The sequence below is a fragment of the Colletotrichum destructivum genome, chromosome 6 (assembly GCF_034447905.1).
Source record: "Colletotrichum destructivum chromosome 6, complete sequence".
Classification (NCBI taxonomy): domain Eukaryota; kingdom Fungi; phylum Ascomycota; class Sordariomycetes; order Glomerellales; family Glomerellaceae; genus Colletotrichum; species Colletotrichum destructivum.
In genome coordinates this window covers 4,301,859-4,323,016 of record NC_085901.1, presented here as the reverse complement: position 1 = coordinate 4,323,016, position 21,158 = coordinate 4,301,859, and the positions used below count along the sequence as shown (strand labels likewise).

Genomic DNA, 21,158 nt, shown 5'->3' with positions numbered 1-21,158 from the left:
GCCTCCTTCATTCTCGCTCCTACCTTACTATGTGCTTAGTCTGACACTAACTGCTTCATTTTACAGCAAGAAAACTTTTCTCTAGGTGCTCATTTACTATGCGGCAACTTCTTCCTCTTCACCTCACTCGCCCTCATCAACACATTCTCTCCATCGCAGCACTGAAGGAAACACCAAGGAAAAGCACGAAAAAGAGTTCTTTTAATTTCTATAAAACCCCCCCCCCCCCCCAAAAAAAAAACCACAAAACAAAAAAGGAAAAAAATTTAGGTGGCAGTGTGAGCCACGCAGGCACAAAACGCAATTGTCGGCAGGAACGGGCAACACATTTCATCCTACATCAGGACGTGTCCAATCCCCCTGTGCAGGTCTTGCCTGCACAGGCTTCTTTTAACTTTCTTCTCTTCCCCTCCCTCTGACTCCTTTTCAGCTCTGCGTCAACCTTCCCTCAAGGTCCAATGCAGGTGACTGCCCTCGGAAGTTGGAACGCACCTTGCAACCTCGCTACCGCCGACCTCGCTCAGGTTACCTCCAATGTGGCTGCAGACAAGCATAAAAAGAGCGCCTGTTCCCCCCCTCGCCTTGCTAGTCACTAACATCATTGACCAACCTCCACAGCATCTCCCAACCCGCGTTCCCAACCCGCAATCATTCTGCACAATCAACGAAATACTGATCCTCAAGCCTTACATCTACTTTTCTCGACCTACCTACCTTTCTCGACCTGCAACTTCATTTTACCGCATCCCAGTATCGGGCGTACACTACCACGACTGTCCCAGCCGACACCCCTCCATTCAAGCCCAGATTTACCTCACCATGGCATATAAAAGGCTTTGTGTCATGGAGCCCAAGTATTCTCCCGCCAACGTGCCAGACCTCACGGACAAGGCGCCGACGGATGGGCCGTGGCATTCTTCGTGCGAAGGAATTCCGTGTACGTATGCAATCTTCCACTTTTTCTCGCCCCCCAAGCCTGGCATGCTTGCCGCTCCTCCTCTCACTGTTTGTTTTGTGGAAAGCTAACACGTTTTCGAAATCAGACACGTTGTCCGAGAAATGGGGTCCACCGCCTGTTGCAGCTGCCAGAGCCACGATGCAAATCGAAGTTACAGGGGAGAATGCGAGCCTTATCCGAACATACCATCCTGCCTTCACTCGCCATAGAGCCAACTTTGTCGGCATCTCGACTGAGAGGGGTGACGGTCGTCGAATATGGATTATACATGATACCTACAGCTCTTGTCTATACACTCACGTTGCCGGCCTTGAGGTACATCATCTTCCGGATCCCAATCACGGGCTTGTGAGCAATTACTTCTTGGTCACTCCTTGTCGGAAACCCGACATGATCGGGCATACCATCAATCCACGACGCCTGTTGTCTCAAGCCGACCTAGACAAGCTCAGGTGCATGTACCCCATGTCCTGCGGCGTTCGAGTATGGATTGGAGGCGCCATTCAAGTGTTGTACACAAACGCCCTCAAAATTATCCAGGATGTCCACAGCGGTGTTTGTCACGAGATAGGGGGTACCACTCCATTGTGTAGCTTTCCATATTGGGACATTCTCAACATTCGACCCTCTGCAAGAACTTTGGAACCTGGCCAGGCTGTGGCGCCATCGCCCAGCTTCGATCCCTCATCGTCGCCTGTGGCCAGCATAGGTCTTCGGTTGCGGTTGCCGGACGGAAGGCCTGCCTTGACCACAGTAACGCACAATTTTGTCCGCCGTCCTGCTGCTCGAAAGTCCTACCGAGAACTGGCCGTCGACACGTTCTGGACGGTCAAAGATCGCCTTCTGAAGTTCAGAGTCCCTGCCCAGCAAAGACCTTACGAAAGGCCCTACGTTCGCTCGAGAGAAGTGCCAACCTCCAATGAGCCTCTCGACCAGGGCGTATGGTTGGCGAATACAAACCAACGCATCGGTACGATCGAAATGACGTTTGATTCCCCGAGTCAGAGCGAACCGTACCCCATGGGCTACGGGCATGACTTGTCATTGGTACTGAGATCGATCGAGCACGAAGACCCAGAGCTCCCCCAAGTGGCTTTTCCACCCGGCTATCCGGTCATCGAGGACTGGGCTCGGTGTAATCCTCTCGACGGTCAACCCATGTTCGTCATGTCGAGCTGGCTCGAATCCGGCAAATCCGGCCGCCGGGTCCTTCATGGTTCACCGCTGGATGCAGAAGCTCGGACAGAATTGCAATCCGACATCAAACGAGCAATAGCCGAGGGTACTCAGTACCTTTGGGACCCGGAGACCTCAAGCCAGTCTGTTTCGCTCCTTTGGCGTTGCGTGCCAGTCAGAGAGTCCATGACTGAGCCCTACAACGACGAAGCAGCAAAGAAAACCGCCAAGAAAGCCGCCGAGGTACAATCGGCCAAGGGCTTCTCTAGAAGCGTCCTCTGCACCGGTGCACCGAGCGACAAAACCACAAAGGCTATCCTGTTCCAAAACTTCGAGTTCGGTTGGCCGAGATTGCCAGTCCCAGGAGAAGTCATATCCGAAAGCGGTATTGCAGGGCTTACGTTTGGAGAAGGACTTGAAATCATCAAGGGAGGCTTTTTTTTGCCGAGTTACATCCGAGACGAGTGTACGATTGACAGCAATGGCGGTGCCGAAGGGGTTCGCAATTATCATTCTCTGCCTGGTCGTGGCAGCTGTCGCAGCTCTTCGGATCATGGTCGTCGCTGTTTCTCGGGGCCTAAATAAGGATCACTAGCCAACTAAGAAGTTTTTGGGGAAGGCTGCCTAGAAGCCAAGAGTGTTTTTAGTCGCTTAGTGTAACAAGTCGATCATTAGAATAAGAGTCAACAACCTGAGTCTTGACAGTCTCCGCAATGATCCGTTGAACTTGGATTCGAGGGTGTGTGCACGGCCTACACTAGTGAATTGAGGCGCTGTCAACGCCACCCAAAATCCATCGTCGGGGCGAATCAAACCGTGCTGGCTTTTAGGGAGTCATCTTGTGGCTAGACTAGCAACACTAAGTACTTCAATGTACTTTGCTCACTGGTAGGGGTGTGGTCAGCCATAGGACGCTAGCAACGACCAGGGCTGATGGACGGCTAGGGCCCTAAAAGAGTCAGGAGGATGAGAAGGACGTGGATGGCAGGAGTGGGGGTGGTGGAGACAGCAATGGAATGGAGCACACATGAGGTGGATATCTCCAAGACTCACCATCGTTTCTGCCTCGTACTTCTCGTTGCCAGCGTACTCCCTCTTGAAGCATTCTGTACACATGTCAGCACATCGCGCCGCACCGCACCCACCGCACTAAAAGTAGAGAGCCTGCCAAGAGGATCTTAGAATCCACATGCTATCCCCCACTGACGACAGCCACAGTGTCAGCAGCTCTAATGTAGGTGGCCGTGGCTTTACTCATACACTATTTTCGATATGCGACAGTTATCAGACTCTTCTTCTACGCTATTGCCATCCGTCGGCAAAGATCCCTCCGATGGGTGTGCTCCGGGGGGCTAAGAGTGGAAGCGACAAGCCTGGCCTGGCTGACCAGCAGCAAGCAATCACGCCCCGCCCTGCTCTTGGCACGTTCAGTACGACGTGAGACCTCACCTTTTTGGTCTATCACATCCTACACACCGTTCTTATCTGACACATCATACGGGAAACATGGCTCCCATTCGCGCGTTGCGCACTTGATACACCTTGCTTGTGGAGAGCTGGGATGCTAGAGGACCTTTAGTGCGTGTGAGAGAAACCCCGGTTCTCTACATGTCTTTCCCTCACACACACTCTTCCCGACCCTTGTCGATGTGCCCCCCTCCTCCCCTCCTCCTCAACCTTCCATCCGCTAGCAGCAAATCTATCTACAGATATGTATGTACGCATCCCGCCCTCTCGAAGCGAATGCTGTTCCACCCATGTCCTGCCGTCCAACGACCCTCTTTCTCTTCCCATTTCGTGCCGACGAGCAAGCTGTTTTCCAAAGAAGGCCTCGCGATCGCTTCTCCACTCGTCTCAGCCCCTCTATTCCGCGTCGGCCCCCCCAACGATCGGCCTTTTCCCTTCTTCCTAAGCCCTCTGCCGCTGTTGTTGATCTTCAACGAGGACCGACCCCTACCTGATCCTCGTCGTCCTTGGACCAGTCAAACCTTGGTCACTCTTCTTGGGCACCATCCGTTCTTGTCCGTTGCCCCGCCTGGACCTCGTCAGCATCCTATCCATGGCTTTCCGGTTTTGATATTTGATCCAGATTCCAGCCGTCGAATCGCTACCGCCACATCGCACCTGCTCCGACTCGCATTCTCGACTGGCAAAACCACGTCCTTTGCTCGACCCTTTCCTATTGGCATGGTGCTGTTAGTGACGAGGCATGAATTCTACTGCTCTTTCGATCGCGTCGGACGAAGGAGATGTTTCGTGGTCGGATAATCATAGCTACTCGTCCGACGACAATATGCAAGACGACTTGCTCATCCCGCACTCACCCGCTTCTCAAACGACGCCCGCTTGGATGAACTCGGCCGCGATCTCTCATTCCGATAATTGTCCGCTGTCCCCCGCCAGCGCCGCCATAGACATCTCGAATATGAACCCGTCTTGCGCCCCGACAATGGTACACTCCGCGTCCTCGTCTTGCACCGATTCCTGGAGCAACAGCCACGCTGAGGTCTTTGACGGGGAACAGGACTCGGGCGACATCCTCACCGCACCCAAACTTGAACCCTTGGACGATGATTTCAACCTCGACGATGTGACTGAAGCCCCCTTGGCGACAGCGCAGGCCCCTTTCGTCGCGGCTGCGAACCAGCCAAAACAGAAACGCCCTCGCGGTCGACCTCGTAAACATCCTGTGGCGCCTATCATCAACCCGAGCAAGGTCACCAAGGGTCGGTCCAAAACAGGCTGTATTACCTGCCGAAGGCGAAAGAAGAAGTGCGACGAGGCCAAACCGAGATGTAAGTGCTGGGCTTGACCCACGGCGCAGGCCTGTCTAATCCCTGTGGCAGGCATGAATTGCGAGAAGAACGCTGTCGTTTGCGAAGGATATCATGAGAAGAAACTCTGGAGAAGCGGCAAAGAAAAGGCTACAACAGGTATGTGCTTCTCCGGATGCTGTGCGTGCACGTGATGGCATCTAACCCTTCTCGTGAAGACCATCTCGGGGACGAGGAATCCCTTGTCTTTACCATGCAGCCACTCTTCAATGGTGTCGACACGGTCGAAGACAAGATCTTTTGGCGACATTACGGAGTCCATCTCAGTAACGTCCTCACCGTCGAAGGAGAGGCCAAGAATGCATTCAAGGACGTTATACTCCCCTTGGCAAACCTTCATCAGGGCGTGATGCACTCTATTCTCGCCATGAGCAGTAAACACATCGACTTTGAGACGCCGTACGGCGTTAAGCTCTTGGAGAAAACCCCAACGACCAACCGTGAAGCACTGCAGGCAAGGTCGGCATATCACGAGGCGCAGGCAATGAAAACGTTGTACGCCGACATGAATCGCACTGGGGACGAAGACGACGACGGGACCGACCGACAGACGATCCTTTCCGCGCGCTACGCGCAAATCCTGTGCCTTGTTGTCACCACCTTGATCGAGGGTGAACCGCACGGCGCCCACCGGGTTCACCTTGGTGGTTACAAACGACTTATTCAGGAGAGCCCCCCCGAGGATCCCGTTTTCTTAGCCTTTATCACCGAATTTTTCCAATATCATATTTACGCAGACGAACTCCTGTGGCATCCAACCCGCAACTGCCCACGCCTGGCTTCGGAAGGCTGGAGTTCTCTAGTTCCCCTTGACTCGCCACGTCTTCTCGGCGTTGCCGATGGACTATTCCATCACCTGTGCCACATAACCACAATACGAAACACCATCAGGGAGAACATCTACAGAGGTGCCGATACTGTGGTAACCTATCACATACTTTACCAGGCGCAGGAAATTCAGGAGGCCATCGAGCAATGGATGCCCACTTGGCCGACGGGTGATAGCCGACACCGGGTCGGCTTGGTCTACAAACACATGATGTTCCTACATCTGTTCCGCACCATTTATCCCCCCACGTCTCCCCAGAGACGGCCCTCGGTATTTTCCGTGGCGACCTCTGTCGCCACGTCGGTTTCTTCAATTTCCTCCCGGCGCCACTCACAAATATCCCGGCCTTCGACCGCTACGAGTTGCGCCTCTTCCCCCAGCCTACGGCCTACGACGGCCGCGGGGTTCCCCTCGTCGATGCAACCGAAGCGCGAGCCGAGCTCTCGGGGTCCGTCGAGGACAAGCTCGATGCACGAATCTGATGCCGGCTCCTCCAGCTGCGCCATCATCGACGAACAGCGACCTGCCTCTCCGCCGCCAATTCGACGTCCTCCTCAGCACGATAACCGCATCACCTCTGCGGTCGATGAGTCTCTGGCCATCATGGAGGGTTTCAAGCCATCAGACCCTGCGTTGACTCTTTTATTGATGCCAAGTCTTGTCATTGGTACCACATGTTTTGAGCCTGCTCAACAAGAGCGGATCCGTTCCATCGTCCGGTCAGTCCGCGGCTATACCGGTCTTCGCAACTGCGACCGGGTCCTCGAGGTTCTCGAAGAAGTCTGGCACTTGATGGATTTTGGCGATTGGGTCTCCGTCTGGGACTGGCAAGGCGTGGCTAGAAGACTCGGGCTTGACTTTCTGTGCACCTGAGCAAGCCTGACTAGGACTCACGCAGCCATGTTTTCACGTATTCCTGCCATTTTTTGTTGCCTATATTGATTTCAGCCTTATTTGGTTTTATTTCTGTCGGTATCATCCGCGTGTTGTATTCTCTCGCTATTCTTTTATTGTTTCTTCATCATATATTTCCTATTTCCTCATATAGGCTGCTTGTTATGTCGGAGCTCTCGGACGAAGTATGTAACAGAGGCAACATCGTGTACACGGGATCTGGTTTGCAACAAGGTCTCTCACATGCATTGGAATCGCATGGGCCCAAGGACGGCTTCTTGTCAGCTCGGAAGTTGGAGAGGCAGACGCTTGATTTACGGAGACATTGAAGTCAAGAAATCGGCATGGTATGTTGTCCAGCACGGCTTTTGGCTAAGACTCTGCATACGCACGACATTGTGTTGGATGCCTATAGAGGCAGGGAAAGGAGGGTTATTCATTGCGTGCAACTTAGTTGCGATCTTTTTAGCGTTTCCTATTGTATTTGGGACGGCGGCTGTTTGTTTTCTGATGGCATTAAGGTCGCACTGGGGCAGATAGGGTATATCTTGGGAGGCTCGGACAGTGTCCGGTTTGTTTTTATTTTGCACACAGTGATCACCGCTATTGATTCATCTTGGGCTCGGAGCTCCGGTACGATGGCATAGGGAGCGCGAAGACGCATGCTATTAGGTCAGGCATTGAAGGAATAGCTACGACACAATACAAACTGCGCCGGTTGCGCCTCCATCATCTCTGCCTACATACACACACCTACAATAGCGTTGAGCTAACGGTGGTTTTGATTTGGAGGTGAGTCGTCTGTTACTCGGACCATCATCGATCGGGGTTGCGTGCTGCACGGAGCAGTCGTTCGTCTCAAGGCACAAACACTATCAAAATCGCAGTCCAACGGGCTAAACCCACCCAAATCCACCGCCAATATCGGACGCTGTACGAGTATTGAATATCCTGGACAAGCACGCATGCTCCTCGTACGACACTGAACCAAAAAGTGACCGTCGTATCCAATTACTGTATGTTCAGACAAATGCGACAACTGGTGCAGCGAAGATCCCATGCGGCCACCGTGGGAGCCGAGCAGCCCGTGTGCATCACTCCTCAACCCCGTCCCGCCCTTGGCTTCCCTCCTTTACTCTGCATTTTGCCTTTGTGCATGCAGGTATGACTTGGGGCGGAGAAAAGGTACGTAAAAGTACATCGGGTACTTGTCGACACAATCAAGCGGTGCTCTTCCTGTAGGGGTTTACGGTGGATTTGAAAGCGTTGTGAGATTCTGCAGGAAGACCGGGATGGAGTCAGTCATCTGCTGTTAAAAAAGGAGCTAGGCATGTAAAGGGAAGACTGCAGGCAGGGCCCCATCCCCCACAACGATGATCTCTCTACCAATGTGTACCTACCTAGGCATTGATTCATCCTGAAGGTTAGCCAGCGATATGCCCTGGCCTTGGCCATATTCGCAGGAAGGGAATGATGGATTTACATGCGGTGCATCCTGGAGAACGGCCTTTTCTCTGAACCGCACAGATCATGCAGAGTAGCGTACGCACAAGGCAGCCAATTCTCCAACATGGAAGGGTGTCAGTCTTGGCAAATGGCCCCCATTGTGATAGCACACTGGTCAAGCCACGGTACGTGAGGGACGAGCTAGCTGGCTTCGTAGGCGCGCCCGTCATCTGTGCGGCGGAGTTTTAGTACCCCCCCTTCCCCGACAGCGGTGAGTGATGGGCCTCTGTTGATTGGACAAGCAGGAGACGATGAGAGATGAGAGAGGAGGGGAAGGGGTTGTTGTTGGCCGTCGCAAGCGGAGCGTCTCCGCACTTCATCTGCCCCGGGGTTGATCCCTGACGGGGAGGGCCACTGGAGCAAGATTGAGAAGAGAAAAAGAAGTCCGGTTGCTGACGATCTACCGAGGGTAATCGACCGAGGCGGGTGATTCTTCCCGGCGGATTCGGGAAAGTTGGCTTCACGAGGGCACAGGATTGGTAGTTGATGGTGGTGTTCTGAGACAAAAGACCACACAGCAGCGCCAATCACCAATATCAAGCAGGTTCCCGACAAGGACAGGGCAAGGACAGGGCAAGGACAGGGGTCCAGCGAAATCACGCCATCCACAAACGTACATGAATGCGAGATGGGAAGCCTGATCATGATGGATAACAAGAACACTGACCACAGGAAGCGGCAAAATTCGGACTCGCGGTCATGAGCCGTGTGATGGGGACGTCGGGCGTGACGGAAGATTGGCTACATGGGAAATATTGATTTGCTGGAAATTATTGATCGATCGTACATTGGGGGGACGGAAGAGGGTAGCATCACCTGAAGCCGCCGCCGTCGGCATCTCCTCCCTCCCCCTCCCCTCCCCTCACCCGTTTCCAAGTATGTAGTTTATCCAGTTAAGAAAGTCTTTGTAATCGCTTCCACCCCCCAGCCACGCCGTTTTTGTTTTCGTTTTTCTCACGTGCTTACGTGTGAACGAGTAGATGCATTCCTCGCCCAGTCACGCCGGACGCCCCTTCACCCCCATGCAATTGACGACACGTGGCTGTCAAAGCTGGTGTCATCCCATCTGATCCGATGCAACTTTCAGGCTTCATCCCATACCAGATGGGTAAAGCCCGATCCAGCAACCTAACAGCCAATTAATAGACGCCGGACCTATCTCCGATCTTCAGGGTGTTTCCCTGATTTCGATGGGCAGGATGGATCATCGAAAGGATAGGGGGGTCGATGGACAGTCCCCTGGAGGATCGATCTTGCATCCCATCGCGCATCGCGGAGGGGGGTGCAAGGCACGAAGGAAAGGAAGACGGTCATCACCACATAGCTTACCAGACCGCTCGCAAGCCCCTAACCGTATCTGGCTCAAAAGGCTACGCGAGATGCGATATTCCCGTCATCGTCCCGTCATGCTCCTTGACCAGTCTCACTCCTACATATCCCGGTCCTCTCCTTCGGTCAACTTAACCGTGACCCCGTTTTTGCCTTCGCGGATGATCTCGTACTTGCCACCGAGTACGAGATCCTTGGCTACTAGCTCCCGGGTGCGGCCGAGCGACTCGATATCGCTGATACGTTGGATCGTCTTCTCCAGGTGATCCCTGAAACCCTTCTGCGCGCATATCTCCTGGAAGGCGCGGTGCATGGGCACAGAGGAGGCGCGCACCTCGGCGTTGGATGCGATGGTGAAAAGGTTGAGGCGGTCCATATCCCGGATGAAATCGGCGCGCGTCATGATCTCCTGCGCCTTGTGCATCTGGAACGAGGGCAGCACGTGACCCTTCTCCTCATCCCATAGATCCATGTCTTCTTCGCTGTCAACGAGCGCCTGTGCGAGGACCATGGCAGCGGCCTGGATGACTAGTCAGTATTCACATTTCACCATCCCCGCGTCAGCTTTAGGAGGCACGCGCGGAGGTGAGTCAAGAGGGCACATACCGCCCACTTCTGTTGATCCATCACGTCGTCGTCCATCTCGGCGCCCAGGATCCAGCACTGGTTGAGGAACCACGTCTTCTCCACTTGGCAGATGGACTTGCAAGTCGCAATCATATCGCTGCTTTTGGCGACGCGGTTCAAGAACGACAGCCTGCCGCCGACAAGGTCGTACACCTCCTCTAGCATCGTCTCGCTCAGCCGCTCGTTGAAGTACTTGACGCGGTACTTGGCGAGCGCCGCAATGGCTTGACGCTTGGGCAGATCGCGCACCGACATGATTTCCATTCTCGTAGCCAGTTGCTTGAACCGCTCGTACACCCAGTAGTCGTCCGTGTTAAACACCATAGTCACGAGGTTGGAAGCGGCCCACTGCTCGGCGCGTTGCTGGAGCAGCTCGATGAGATCTTTGCCGTCGTCATCGTCGCGAATCAGGTGCATCTGGTTGATGATGACGACCAGCGGCTTCTTGCGCGTTGCGCGGTTGACGATAGCAACCTTTTCGAGTTTGTTGAGGGCGCGCTCAATATCCAAGAGGGCCGTCGTGTCGCGAGGACCGCGCTCGCTGAAGTAGCCGCCAATGTAGTCCTCGTGGAATTCAAAGTCAAGTGCCTTGCCGAGACGGATGCGCACAATCTCCAGATCCGCGTGGGCCTCGAACATGGCTACGCCGTCGCCGTCAATCTTGCGCATGGCCTCGATCAGCATGCTGCTCTTGCCCGTACCCTTCTCGCCCAGTATCAAAAAGTAGTGGCCGACCTCAGAGCCGTTGACGATCTTGTCGATGCGCGCCTGCTCCGGCCGCTGCACCCAGCGGTCGTCGGCGTCGGCGGGGTTCTGCGGAACCTCCTTGCCGATGGCGGCGAGTTCGAGGACGGGGTCGCCGGGAGTGAAGGCGCGGGTCATTTTCTTGAGCACGATGCGCTTGTATGTCTTGTGGTAGGCGTAGCCTGCTATGGCGAAGCCGGCGGCGAGGACAAGTATTGAGGCAAAGGAAGTGGCGGCAGATTCGAGCATCTTCTTGGGGAGACTGTCGCCTCCATCTTGGGGCTTCGGGACGGGATCCGGCCTGGAGACTGATTCTTTTTCGTCTGAGCGATGTTAGCCATGTCCATGCTGACGAGATTACGCATCGTGGTGTGCGGGAGACGCGAGGCACATCACCCGATGGGCTTCAAGGCATTGCAGTGCGATCCATTAAAAGGACGATGCCTTAGGAGGCGATACGCCAAAGCGAGTAAGAACTGCCACGTCCGTCCCATCGGCACTATTGCATCTTGAGTAGCTCCGGGTCCGACAAGGCATCCTGAGGCTAGTGACGACTTCACCTTGCCGCTGCATGATCGACTGGCAGATCTAGGAAGTGTGTCATGTGCGCTGCTCTCGCGCCTTGGTCATTGCGACCGCGGATCCATTGATGAATGGTCTATCCCGGCGGTTGTCGACGATATTCTTGTGCAGAAGCAGGCCTACGTCCATCACCGCCCGATCTGTCCAATCTCAAAGGCGGAGGTAGACGCCGTCTGACAAGCTGCATCTTGGCCTGCAGTGCCGGGAAAGCGGCAGGAAACATCCCTGTCGACGGCGCGTTTAAAGAGCGAGAATGTGACGCAGAGCCTCGTGCTGACGAATTCAAAGGATCTTGATCATGCCACCATCGGATCCTCCATCTGCACCGGGACGGGGGGGGCTCGACCAACAGTGCACCAATGGGACGGGAAGCAGAAGCGGGATAATTGAGAAAAATATATGCGCACCGACATACCAGATCTTCTCGGCGGATGTGTGGAGAAGTAGACTACGGCCGTCCTGGACGCCGACAACAGCCTTGTTGTTCTTGTTGGGGTTGCCGAAGCCGTCTTTGCCGTCGCTGACAGCGGGAGCAGTGCCCAAGGACCGCGGCCTCCACGCGTCCCGATCCACCGGGTCGGCGTCGGGGAGGGCCGCAACAGCATTAGCCGACCACCCTTGCTCACCGATGCCATGGTCGATGTGTAACGAGCATCTGCAGGGCCTGCTGCAGGCTCGTGTCGGCGGTGATGGAGGAGTTGAGTTTGGGACGCTGGGGGGGGGAGTGGGAAGGATTGCTGGTTTGGTAAGTGGCAGAGCCAGACAGAGAGGCGCTCCAGCCAGGAAAATTGCGGCGGAGTGCGAGATTTTGATTGTTTATGGACCAAACAAGAAAACGGAACTCTGCGTCAGTGACCGAGTTCAAGCCTCAGGGGCTGGTGGAAACGGGTGAGTATAGGTGTTCGTAAGAAGGAGGACTCCAACAAAGAGCTCTTTCCTTTCCATATGTGTGGCCTTGGCACGCTGGTTTTTCTTGGCAGAGCCCCTGTCGGGCTGAACTCAATCAGCAAGCGTCCTGTGGCGCAAATTGTGTTATATTGCCACATCAGGAGACTCGCAAGGACACTGTGGCTTGTATCCAGCTCGCTCGATTACAGTCACGTGATAGCTACTCGGCGCGTCCTGCAGCTGAAACGGGAGCCTACGATAACCTCAAATCCACAATGCATCTCTGCAGCAATGCTACAGTTTGCTAGCTACAACTATTCATGCATAAAGAAGCAGCAGGTGAAGGTCTATATTAAAGCCTAGCATTACGCTTCTAGCACTTTAGTGTTAATGTGCAACTTCTTTTCCCTACATTAGTTTTCTCTACACAGAGACTTATCTATCTTTAACCTACAATTGACATTCTAGATATCTCAAAGTAATTACATACATGAATGGTTTCTTAAGACTCAATTTTAATCTCCTGTAACCTTACCATCCAGTGTTGCTAAAATTTGTAGTTTGTGCCCCTACCTATCTATTTAACACACCTTTCTTTATGTGAGCCCTCCTTCTCTTCTGCTGGTCACGCCTTCCTACTGGAGTCGGTTTTTTTCCACTTTGTTTTTTTTCTCCTTTCTTGCTCCAACTTACTCGCCGTTTCTCATCTATCTTTCTAAACACAACCTTTGCAAAAACAAGTTGTGCTTCTTCACCTTCACTTTCCAACCGACCCATCTTGCTTCCATCATTGCTGTTTCTTACAATAACCTCCAGGATTCCAGCATCCGGTCGTTTTGGAGTTCAAGGTGTAGGTGGTCACTCCCATTTCTAAATTTCAGTGCTAACTCTATCAACGGCAGTCTCGTTTTGGTGCATGATACCAGTATAACCAGTCATTCCTTGGAATTTTGCTTGGTTGCATCTCACCTTGCATCGTTTTCCACGTCGACTTCTGAACCCAACACCACATCTCATCAGTGCCCTCCTCTCTTACCTCTACATCAGCCTATAGTTGCAACTACAGAAGTTTTGCTGCGAAACCATGGCTCCCAAGTTGAATTCAAATGACTTTGATAGCTCTGAGTCTGCGCCATGCAAGGCGCCCTCGGACGAGACGCCATCGGGTACCCCAGACCTAACTCAGGTCTCCCAAGCCTTTCAGTCTCAACTCCGGTCTTCAAGCAGAGGATCGGGTGAAATTGGCCGATCTGCACACTTTTCGAGGCTTCTGCGACGTCAACGCCCTCGACCCGTTCCCCTCAACATCTCTCAACAGACAAACGAGGCTGCGCCCCTTACAGCCGCTGAGAACTCGCCTCCGCCGCCTCCTCCGACACCTCTTCTTGCGGGATGCCCTGGTCGTGAGATTTCGGGCGCAACTTGCAACGGTCGAGAGTGGGCTTGCGACTTTGACAAGCCTCCTGTCTTAATGCACCCTCACGACCTATCTAAAACGGCATTCCACGAGCACCCTCTGGCGCAACACATCATGCTGGAAAAGGGATGGGAGATGGAACAGCTTGCTCTCTTTGGTCTCATTCTCCCTGAGAAGGTCGACAACGGATCTCCAACTTACACATGGGACAGCGACTCGGAAGCAGAGGAGGGCTCGAACAAGTCCTCGATGATCGACAAAGAGGCTAAGACGCCACTGAAACTACCTGCGGCCCCGGAGCGGTCACGTACCCCCTCCAAAATTCTCCACAAGGTCAAGTCCTTTGCCAACTTTATTGCCAACTCCGACCTCGAAAAGGACGTGCCTGAGCTCCCGAAGCTCCCGGACCTTCTTGATCAGTTTGGTTTACCGCCTGGGGCCCCAATTGAACCAACCTCTCGAACTTTTATTCGACCGGCTCGATCCAGCAGCTCTCTTCGTCCCAAGGCGTTCATTCGAACGGTCCCCAGCGCTACCATGCTGCGAGAGAAGCGAAGCGCGGGTATCGATAAGTCCCAGATATCCAATCCTGTTGCTCCTGAAGAGAAGAGACGCGCTGGATCGGACTTCAGCCAGGCGTTTGCTCGACGCAAGGGAACAGCCGAAGGCGAGCGCTCCTCATGTTTAGCGGAGTCTGTACGCAGCCCTTCGAACTTGGTTTCCCCTTCGTTGTCGACGAAACTTCCACTCTATCTTCTCCAGCCACAGCATCCCACTGTCTACTTTGGCAAAAATGAAGCACCTCCCAAATTTCGACTTGCGCCCCCCAGACTGTCTCCTATGGAGTACGCCCGCCAGTATCTCCTAGCCAAGACAAAGGCAGACAAAGAGGATGCGGAGTGTACTGTTTCCAAACCGATCCTGATCTGGGTCTGGACAGAGGACTACCGAGAGTTTCTCTTGCTTCCCCACATCCCCAAGGGCATCCAGAGAAACTTTTTGCCCAGCCATGACAAAGACTGGAAGAAGTCTGACTTTATGAGACCCTGTTCCGACCTCTATGCAAAGGGCATGGAGGGTTTTTTGCTTACACCTCTTCCTTTGGACCTTGCCCCTTCGTCTCCCCTTTTGCCAGCTTGCTTCTTTGGCAGCTTACACTCTCCAGGCAGCTCGACCCACGAGCGCAGCATGTCAATTGGTACCTTCACCATCGATCAACCTGTCCCAACTGAGAGCCAGAAGAGCCTACTCCAGTCAACTAAGTCACTCCTCAGTGACCCATCAGCTTCTATCCTCAGAGAGCATACTGACTTCTTTGTTGCTGTTCATACAAACAACAGGAGCGAATCCACAAGACTTTCCCAGTCTCACCTGCCTTCCTCTTTCCACAGGGACCAAAGTACAAGACAGTACCATCTGCTTACTCCTCAAAAAGCAGCTAGCGCAACGCCCTCCACAGACTCCTTTGCTACTACTCTTTCTGCCCCTTTTGTTCCTGGGCAAATTTCAGTTGGCAGAAGCTCTGAAGGCAGCATACCTACAAACAGTGCAGTTTCTCAGCCATCTTCTGCAGCCTCTCCACAGCAAACAATCACTGCGGCGCCTGGGGTTGCAAACACAGAGGAGGCTTATCAAAACCTGCTATCACCAATGCAAAGAACAACAGAAAACAAGCATCAAGAACCAGCAGCCTTCCTCCAGATATCCTGCCCAGACTCTGTACTCTCCCATTGCCCTGTTGTAAGACCTTGCTCCCCTTTCCTCACAATTGAGAGAGATGAGCTCAACGTCTCGCCTAGAGATCCAAGCGATGACGGATTGCCCCTTGCCTTGGTTTCTCCCCTTAGCAGCTCTCCTGCATCAGCGCAGACCAAACAGCCCAAAGCTTTCCCCCCTTCTCAGGCAACTCAGAACCCTGCCCCCCCTTACAACAGGTTGGGTGATGGTCAGACCCAACATCCAACTGACGAGACGTACTCACAAGCTATCTCAGATGGCGGAGCTGACCTTGCAGACACCTCTTCAGTTTACTCACAAGATAGTGTCATCACAGTCGTCCATCATCCTGTGGCTAAAGGTAACCACATGCCTCCTAGCTCTATGTTGCATGCGCGCACAGCTAGCGAGACTGGACAAACTTACGTAGGCCTAGGTCAACAGCAGAACATTTCTTCCAACACCATTCATCCAAGAGGAAGAACCTTTCACCAATCACCTACTCTGCTGCCTCTTGCATACATCCCTAACACTCAGTCTGCCTATTTGCATGCTACAAGTGAGCAACCTCAGGACTTCCATGTTGACTATCAATCTCAAGCACCCTCTGGCATTATCAGTAATGCGCCAACTTGGGCCACTAGTTCTACTTTGTACCAACGCGACCATCATTCCACAGTTTCCAACACAAGTCTTATCTCACAGCCGTTCGCGTCCATATCAGCAGCCTCACATTGCTCCCAGACTCCAGTCTCTACTTCCAACCTGCTACCAGGCTGCTTCTCTGACAGCAAGTATGGTTGTGGCTCTCGCATTGAAGGGACAGCCCCCAAAGCACCTTTCAACATCTCATACCAAAGCAGCAACATCTCAAGGCTGCCTATCCTCACCTCAGTTGCTGAAAGCCCATCTTCTTCTTCAAACCTTCAAATGTTAGTCACTTCGCCTTCGACCTGTATCCCTGGCGAACCTCAGCAGAAACATCTACCCAAGCAACCAGACTCATCTGAAGAAGACGCGGCCACCAAAATAATCGAGTCACGCAACCCGGATCTCTCACCACTTCAAGTTCGTCGACGCAGAGCCGTCGAGCATCTTCCCTACATCCCAGTCTCTCAGATTTACCCACAACCACTGCGGATCAATACGATGAAGTCTCCTAATCGGGCAAGCGCAATGTCTCCTGGCGATGGCACTGCCTCTGACTCCAGCATCGGTACCGCCACCCGATCGGCTTCAAGTCTCATCATGGACGTTAACGCTGAGGTCGATCGCGAGATGGAAGAGGTCCTCTTGCCCCGGACCACGGCTCTTGTTGCTGCGTCGGACTCAGCCAAAGAGGGGGATAATTTCAATACTCCCGCCCGTCGCGCCCCCCATAAACCACGCTCGTTCCCCAAGCCGGTTCCTTGGTCGCCTCCTATTCACCCCCCGCCCAACAAGCCGCTGCCTCCCATCCCTCGGAAGAAGAACACCCCGTCGGAAACTCCTCCTCGCACGTTTGTTAACGTCGACTGCGGCTCTGGCTCCACTGTGTCTCGAGCTCTGACTCTCTCTCACGCTGCCGCCGTCTCTCGCGCCAAGGCTGCCTCTCTCGCACCGGTTATCACGCAAACACCGGGACCGGTTCGCCCTCTCCTGTCCATTGCCACGCCCACGTCCGAAGTCTACGACCCATATCCGTCGCCAAGAGTCATCTGGACCAACGGAGATGTCACTGTTTCCGATTTCTCGATCCCGAAGCGCATTGTACGCCCTGCGGCCTACATGACAGTGATCGCTCCTCGCCCGCGTAAGTGTCTACTATCGAATCTATGGGACCCATCAAACGCAGATGTATACAGAGCTAACCACCGAATATTCTAGCTTCTCTTATGAATCAGCGACAACAGCAGGTTCGCCCTCAAGAGTCGGCTGTGAATGTCAACAAACCAGCATCTGCTGCTGTACCTGCCGGTATAAGTTCGCCTGCGCCCTCCCGCTCTCCCTTCCTAGGTAAGATGGCCTCGATGACCGATATGAAGAACCGAAAAGAGACGGTTTCTGGTTACTCAAGTGGAAGTGGCAGCGGTAGCGGTAGCGGCAGCGAAGATGCTATCGGCATGAGAACCTTCCTCGGAGAGGACCTCGCGTCTGCTCCCGCGCTGGCCGAGGAGAAACCCCAGAGTGAGAAGTCTGCTGACCGCCGCAAAAAGAAGTTCTTTGGAAGCCTCTTCCGCAGAAACAAAAAGACAGAAAAGAAGTAAGAGGTAGACGCTGGTCAAAAACGGGGTTTGCGGATCGGCTGTGGGTTGTTTTGATTAATGATATAAAAGATGTAATAAAATAACGACTCAGTGCTTGAGTGCCCTGCAATGACTTGGTAGCTAGACTTCCTCCCTAGTTAGAGCACAGCTAATACACGAGATTGAGTTTAAAAAACGAGTCTATTGTAAATGCCGAATCGTGAATGGTGATCTTTCGGCATGGGAAACAAAAGGTGTGCGCCCTCAGTTGGGGAAGACTCGAGCGACAGTGAGATATCGTGATGAGGGCCTGTGAGATAGCCAGCACAAGCATCATGCGCCAATCAGACGTCTTCCGTTGGACATCAATAGCACCGTCGTCAGTAGGTTTACAAATTTGCGACCCAGTCCTCCCATTTCATAACAGCACCACTCACCGGAAAACCCTTTGTGTTCAAGGCCCGGCGGACTTCCTCGTCACTGTCCACACACAGATCCTCAAGGACTGTGATCCCGTAGTACTTATCCATTGTCTCTCTCACCGTCGACAACACCACGCCGTTGGTCGTCACGCCCGCCATTACCAAATTCCGGACCCCATCGATCCCCGAAGGACCTCCGGATCGCTGTTGCCAAATGCCGAGATGAGTTTCCTTGAGACAACGATCTCTTCGGGGAAGAGGCGTGGCCTCCGGGACGAACTGAGGCCTTGGTTTAGCTGGCCCTTGGCGCGGACGAAGGCGTCTGTCGACAAAATGCGCCCAGAAGGGGTTCATGCGGGGGACCTCGGGATAGTTGCGACGGAAGTCGATAGTGATGTGGATGACAGGTATGCTCTTCTCGTGCGCAGCGGTGACGGCGCAAGATACATGGGGCAGATAGTCTTTATTCTCTAGCAGAGTGGCGACGATGTTATCGATGAGTTCCATCACGAGGAGGGCTGTGTCATTGCTTGAAGAAGCTATAGTGTACGAAGGTGGGTGATTTAAAATGTGACAAAGCAGATAATCAGGCCCGGAGAAGTTGGACGTCTCATGGAGGTGGCAGTATCCCTTAGTGAGTTTCAATCAACCATTTCCAAACACACTTCTTTTGAACAGATCTCTAGTAGCAACTCTTGCCGGAGGTTAATCCGACTCGTTCCTAAGTCCATTGATAACTCCTAACTTCGTACCTTCTGGCCAGCTAGTCACATTCCCAGGCTCCCGGACTCCACCTCAGGACTCTTGATGGGCGTTTTTAACGATTTCTGCCTCTATAATTACTAACTTACAAGAGAGATCCGATCTGAGGTTTTGTTTATCGATGGCCTGTTCTGCTAGACCGACGCTACCTGAATCTTGGACCAGAAATAGGACTTATTGTTATTGCGAAGCGTATAAGTTCAAAAGCCAGACGTTTCAACGTCGACCTTTATTTCTGCCGCAACCTTGTGACAATAGCATTGTATGCTGGCTTCGGCTCGTAATTGACGTCGAAAAGCAACGGTGTTGCGGTGCTGATCCAAGAGTTCTAGCAGCAAAATGAGAGTCAGCATGATTGCGGTCCACTCCAGGTTTGTATCTGTCGCTGGCAAAAGCCCCGTCTTGATTCTACCTTATCGCTGACCCCCCAGACAGTAATGCCTCGGCATTTGGGCACGCTGAGGCATGCGCTTACGACGGTCGCGTACTCGTTTGCTGGCGCCCCGGTGATATCGAGCTCGGTAATGGCAATCTCGGTGACGCGTGCGCTCGCGAGCTTCTGCAGTGCGCCCAGGACGTTTCCGGCCATGTTCTGGGCCAGATGCGTCTGGGAGCCTTGATCACACGTTAGTCGTGACATTGCCCCGTCAAACACCCGTGAGATTGGAGTCCATGGGCCAAGGGACTACCTACCTATGCCATCGATGGGAATGCCCTGGCCGAGCCACTGGTTCACCTTGCTGACTATGGCGACGACCTTGGCCCAGTCCGCCCGGTCAAGGTTATAGTCGTTGATGTAGAGCTTCGCGTCGGGGTCTGCGGCGCGCGCCGCGCGGAAGGCGATGCCGATGTAGGCCTCGCCGAGTACGCGAGAGAAGACGGAGCTCCGGAGTGAGCCGTCGTCGTTGAAAGCCTCGTTGACGACGTCCTTGGTAATGGATGGTAATTCAGCCGACGGCACCAAAATTTGATCATCTCTTGGCGGAACCAACCCACGATCGGACTTTGCCCTTGTATCGTCCGACGACGGCCTTGATATGTGTCTCGACGACGATGGCAAGCGTAGCCTTGTCCCTGATGGCGGACACCCATGCCGGCAGGGCGCGGTGCCACAGCAGCGTGTGACCGTGGATGGTCTTGGCGCCGTTCTGCCGGGCCCAGTTGACGAGAAAGTCGGCGTTGCCAAAGGTGAAGCGGTTGCGTGCGGGCTCGAGTGCATCCCACTTCATCGAGTACTCGGGCGTCACTTGGCCAAAGTTGTTCCTAATGATTGCCGCTGTTTTGCCCTGCTGAAGAATACCGTTGTCGGTTGAGACGCCGATGTAGAGTTTGCCGCGGGCCTTGAAAAGCTGGTCGATGCTGGTTGGGGATTGTCGTTCGGCGAGGGGAGACATATAGTCGTCGGGAGCGAGGGCGAAGACGGCCAGTGGCGCAAAGATGACGGGGATTGAGAGTCTCATGCTGAAAGCTAGACGATCACACAGGCATCGTGCACCTGCCGCAGGGGCTCGCGGTCATCTAATAAAGGCACATCGAAGAAACCATTTTTGCCTGCCTCCATTCTTAGCGAACATTGGCAGGGGATGTACGAACGCGATTGTGTATGCTGGGACAAAGACAAAGGGGGCGGACGGCAACACGATAGAAAACCAAAAGACGGACAGGAGGCATGGATGGAATGCAGCAATCTTCCACTAATACAAACCGTTCGCCCTGCCGATCAACCGTTCCGGTCGCGGCGATGATGGATGTAGTAGGCCTGCACTTTTCCGGCGGCCGTCTCATGAGCATGTTTTTCAGCCACTCAAATTGCAATGGGGAGCAGCATTAAGAAAGGCCACGCGATCGAGGGACAGGGACCGGGCTGAACACATTATCACATGTGCATCGTATCATCTAAACGTATAGAGGTGATTGCGAAAAAGTCAGTGTTGCGACAGCAGTGAGATGCCCAACGTACAGTTGAAATTGCAACCGAAAGCTGCCCTTCCAACTACATACCAACCTACCTAAACAGGTGATTACGTACCTATTGGGCGCCCGAGCAATTACGCCAGACGGTGGCACGAAAATCGACACAGTAGAACGGGGGCCCAAGCTTCCTCCCCCGTAATGGCCGCTAAACTCAAAGTGCGGTAGCAAAAGCGGGTCGCGCCTGCCGAAACATTTTCACACCCGCGACAGTCAAACGCGTTCCTTCTCTCCCGAATAATCGCCTTACCCCAGGGAGCTCCTTCCACGCTCACCTC

At 53.6% G+C, this 21,158-nt stretch overlaps 6 protein-coding genes across 6 annotated transcripts; 3 read left to right on the top strand and 3 right to left on the bottom strand.

The window, feature by feature from the left end:
* The first annotated feature begins 222 nt into the window (after nucleotides 1-222).
* CDEST_10525 (uncharacterized protein) lies at nucleotides 223-2,905 on the top strand. Its single transcript, XM_062926683.1, has 2 exons — nucleotides 223-937; nucleotides 1,044-2,905. Exons 1-2 carry the CDS (start codon nucleotides 535-537, stop codon nucleotides 2,717-2,719), a joined length of 2,079 nt encoding a protein of 692 aa, XP_062782734.1. The 5' UTR covers nucleotides 223-534; the 3' UTR covers nucleotides 2,720-2,905.
* Nucleotides 2,906-3,807: 902 nt separating this feature from the next.
* On the top strand, nucleotides 3,808-7,410 carry CDEST_10524 (Putative zn(2)Cys(6) fungal-type DNA-binding domain, fungal transcription factor). Its single transcript, XM_062926682.1, has 4 exons — nucleotides 3,808-4,155; nucleotides 4,224-4,929; nucleotides 4,981-5,067; nucleotides 5,127-7,410. The coding sequence occupies exons 2-4, from the start codon at nucleotides 4,344-4,346 to the stop codon at nucleotides 6,668-6,670; spliced, it is 2,217 nt and encodes a 738-aa protein (XP_062782733.1). The 5' UTR covers nucleotides 3,808-4,155; nucleotides 4,224-4,343; the 3' UTR covers nucleotides 6,671-7,410.
* CDEST_10523 (Putative P-loop containing nucleoside triphosphate hydrolase, orc1-like, AAA ATPase) lies at nucleotides 7,339-12,368 on the bottom strand. Its single transcript, XM_062926681.1, has 4 exons — nucleotides 11,895-12,368; nucleotides 10,133-11,220; nucleotides 8,092-10,046; nucleotides 7,339-7,967 (listed from the first exon to the last, which is right to left on the bottom strand). Exons 1-3 carry the CDS (start codon nucleotides 12,112-12,114, stop codon nucleotides 9,627-9,629), a joined length of 1,728 nt encoding a protein of 575 aa, XP_062782732.1. The 5' UTR covers nucleotides 12,115-12,368; the 3' UTR covers nucleotides 7,339-7,967; nucleotides 8,092-9,626.
* A 1,083-nt stretch (nucleotides 12,369-13,451) lies between these two features.
* On the top strand, nucleotides 13,452-17,746 carry CDEST_10522 (uncharacterized protein; the record flags this gene model as incomplete). Its single annotated transcript, XM_062926680.1, has 2 exons — nucleotides 13,452-17,292; nucleotides 17,367-17,746. The coding sequence occupies 2 exons, from the start codon at nucleotides 13,452-13,454 to the stop codon at nucleotides 17,744-17,746; spliced, it is 4,221 nt and encodes a 1,406-aa protein (XP_062782731.1).
* Nucleotides 17,747-18,114: 368 nt separating this feature from the next.
* CDEST_10521 (Putative isochorismatase) lies at nucleotides 18,115-18,654 on the bottom strand (the record flags this gene model as incomplete). Its single annotated transcript, XM_062926679.1, has 1 exon — nucleotides 18,115-18,654. One exon carries the CDS (start codon nucleotides 18,652-18,654, stop codon nucleotides 18,115-18,117), a length of 540 nt encoding a protein of 179 aa, XP_062782730.1.
* A 113-nt stretch (nucleotides 18,655-18,767) lies between these two features.
* CDEST_10520 (Putative glycoside hydrolase family 10 domain, glycoside hydrolase superfamily) lies at nucleotides 18,768-20,541 on the bottom strand. The gene is made up of 4 exons (XM_062926678.1): nucleotides 19,902-20,541; nucleotides 19,603-19,837; nucleotides 19,322-19,524; nucleotides 18,768-19,237 (listed from the first exon to the last, which is right to left on the bottom strand). The coding sequence occupies exons 1-4, from the start codon at nucleotides 20,367-20,369 to the stop codon at nucleotides 19,139-19,141; spliced, it is 1,005 nt and encodes a 334-aa protein (XP_062782729.1). The 5' UTR covers nucleotides 20,370-20,541; the 3' UTR covers nucleotides 18,768-19,138.
* Nucleotides 20,542-21,158: the final 617 nt, after the last annotated feature.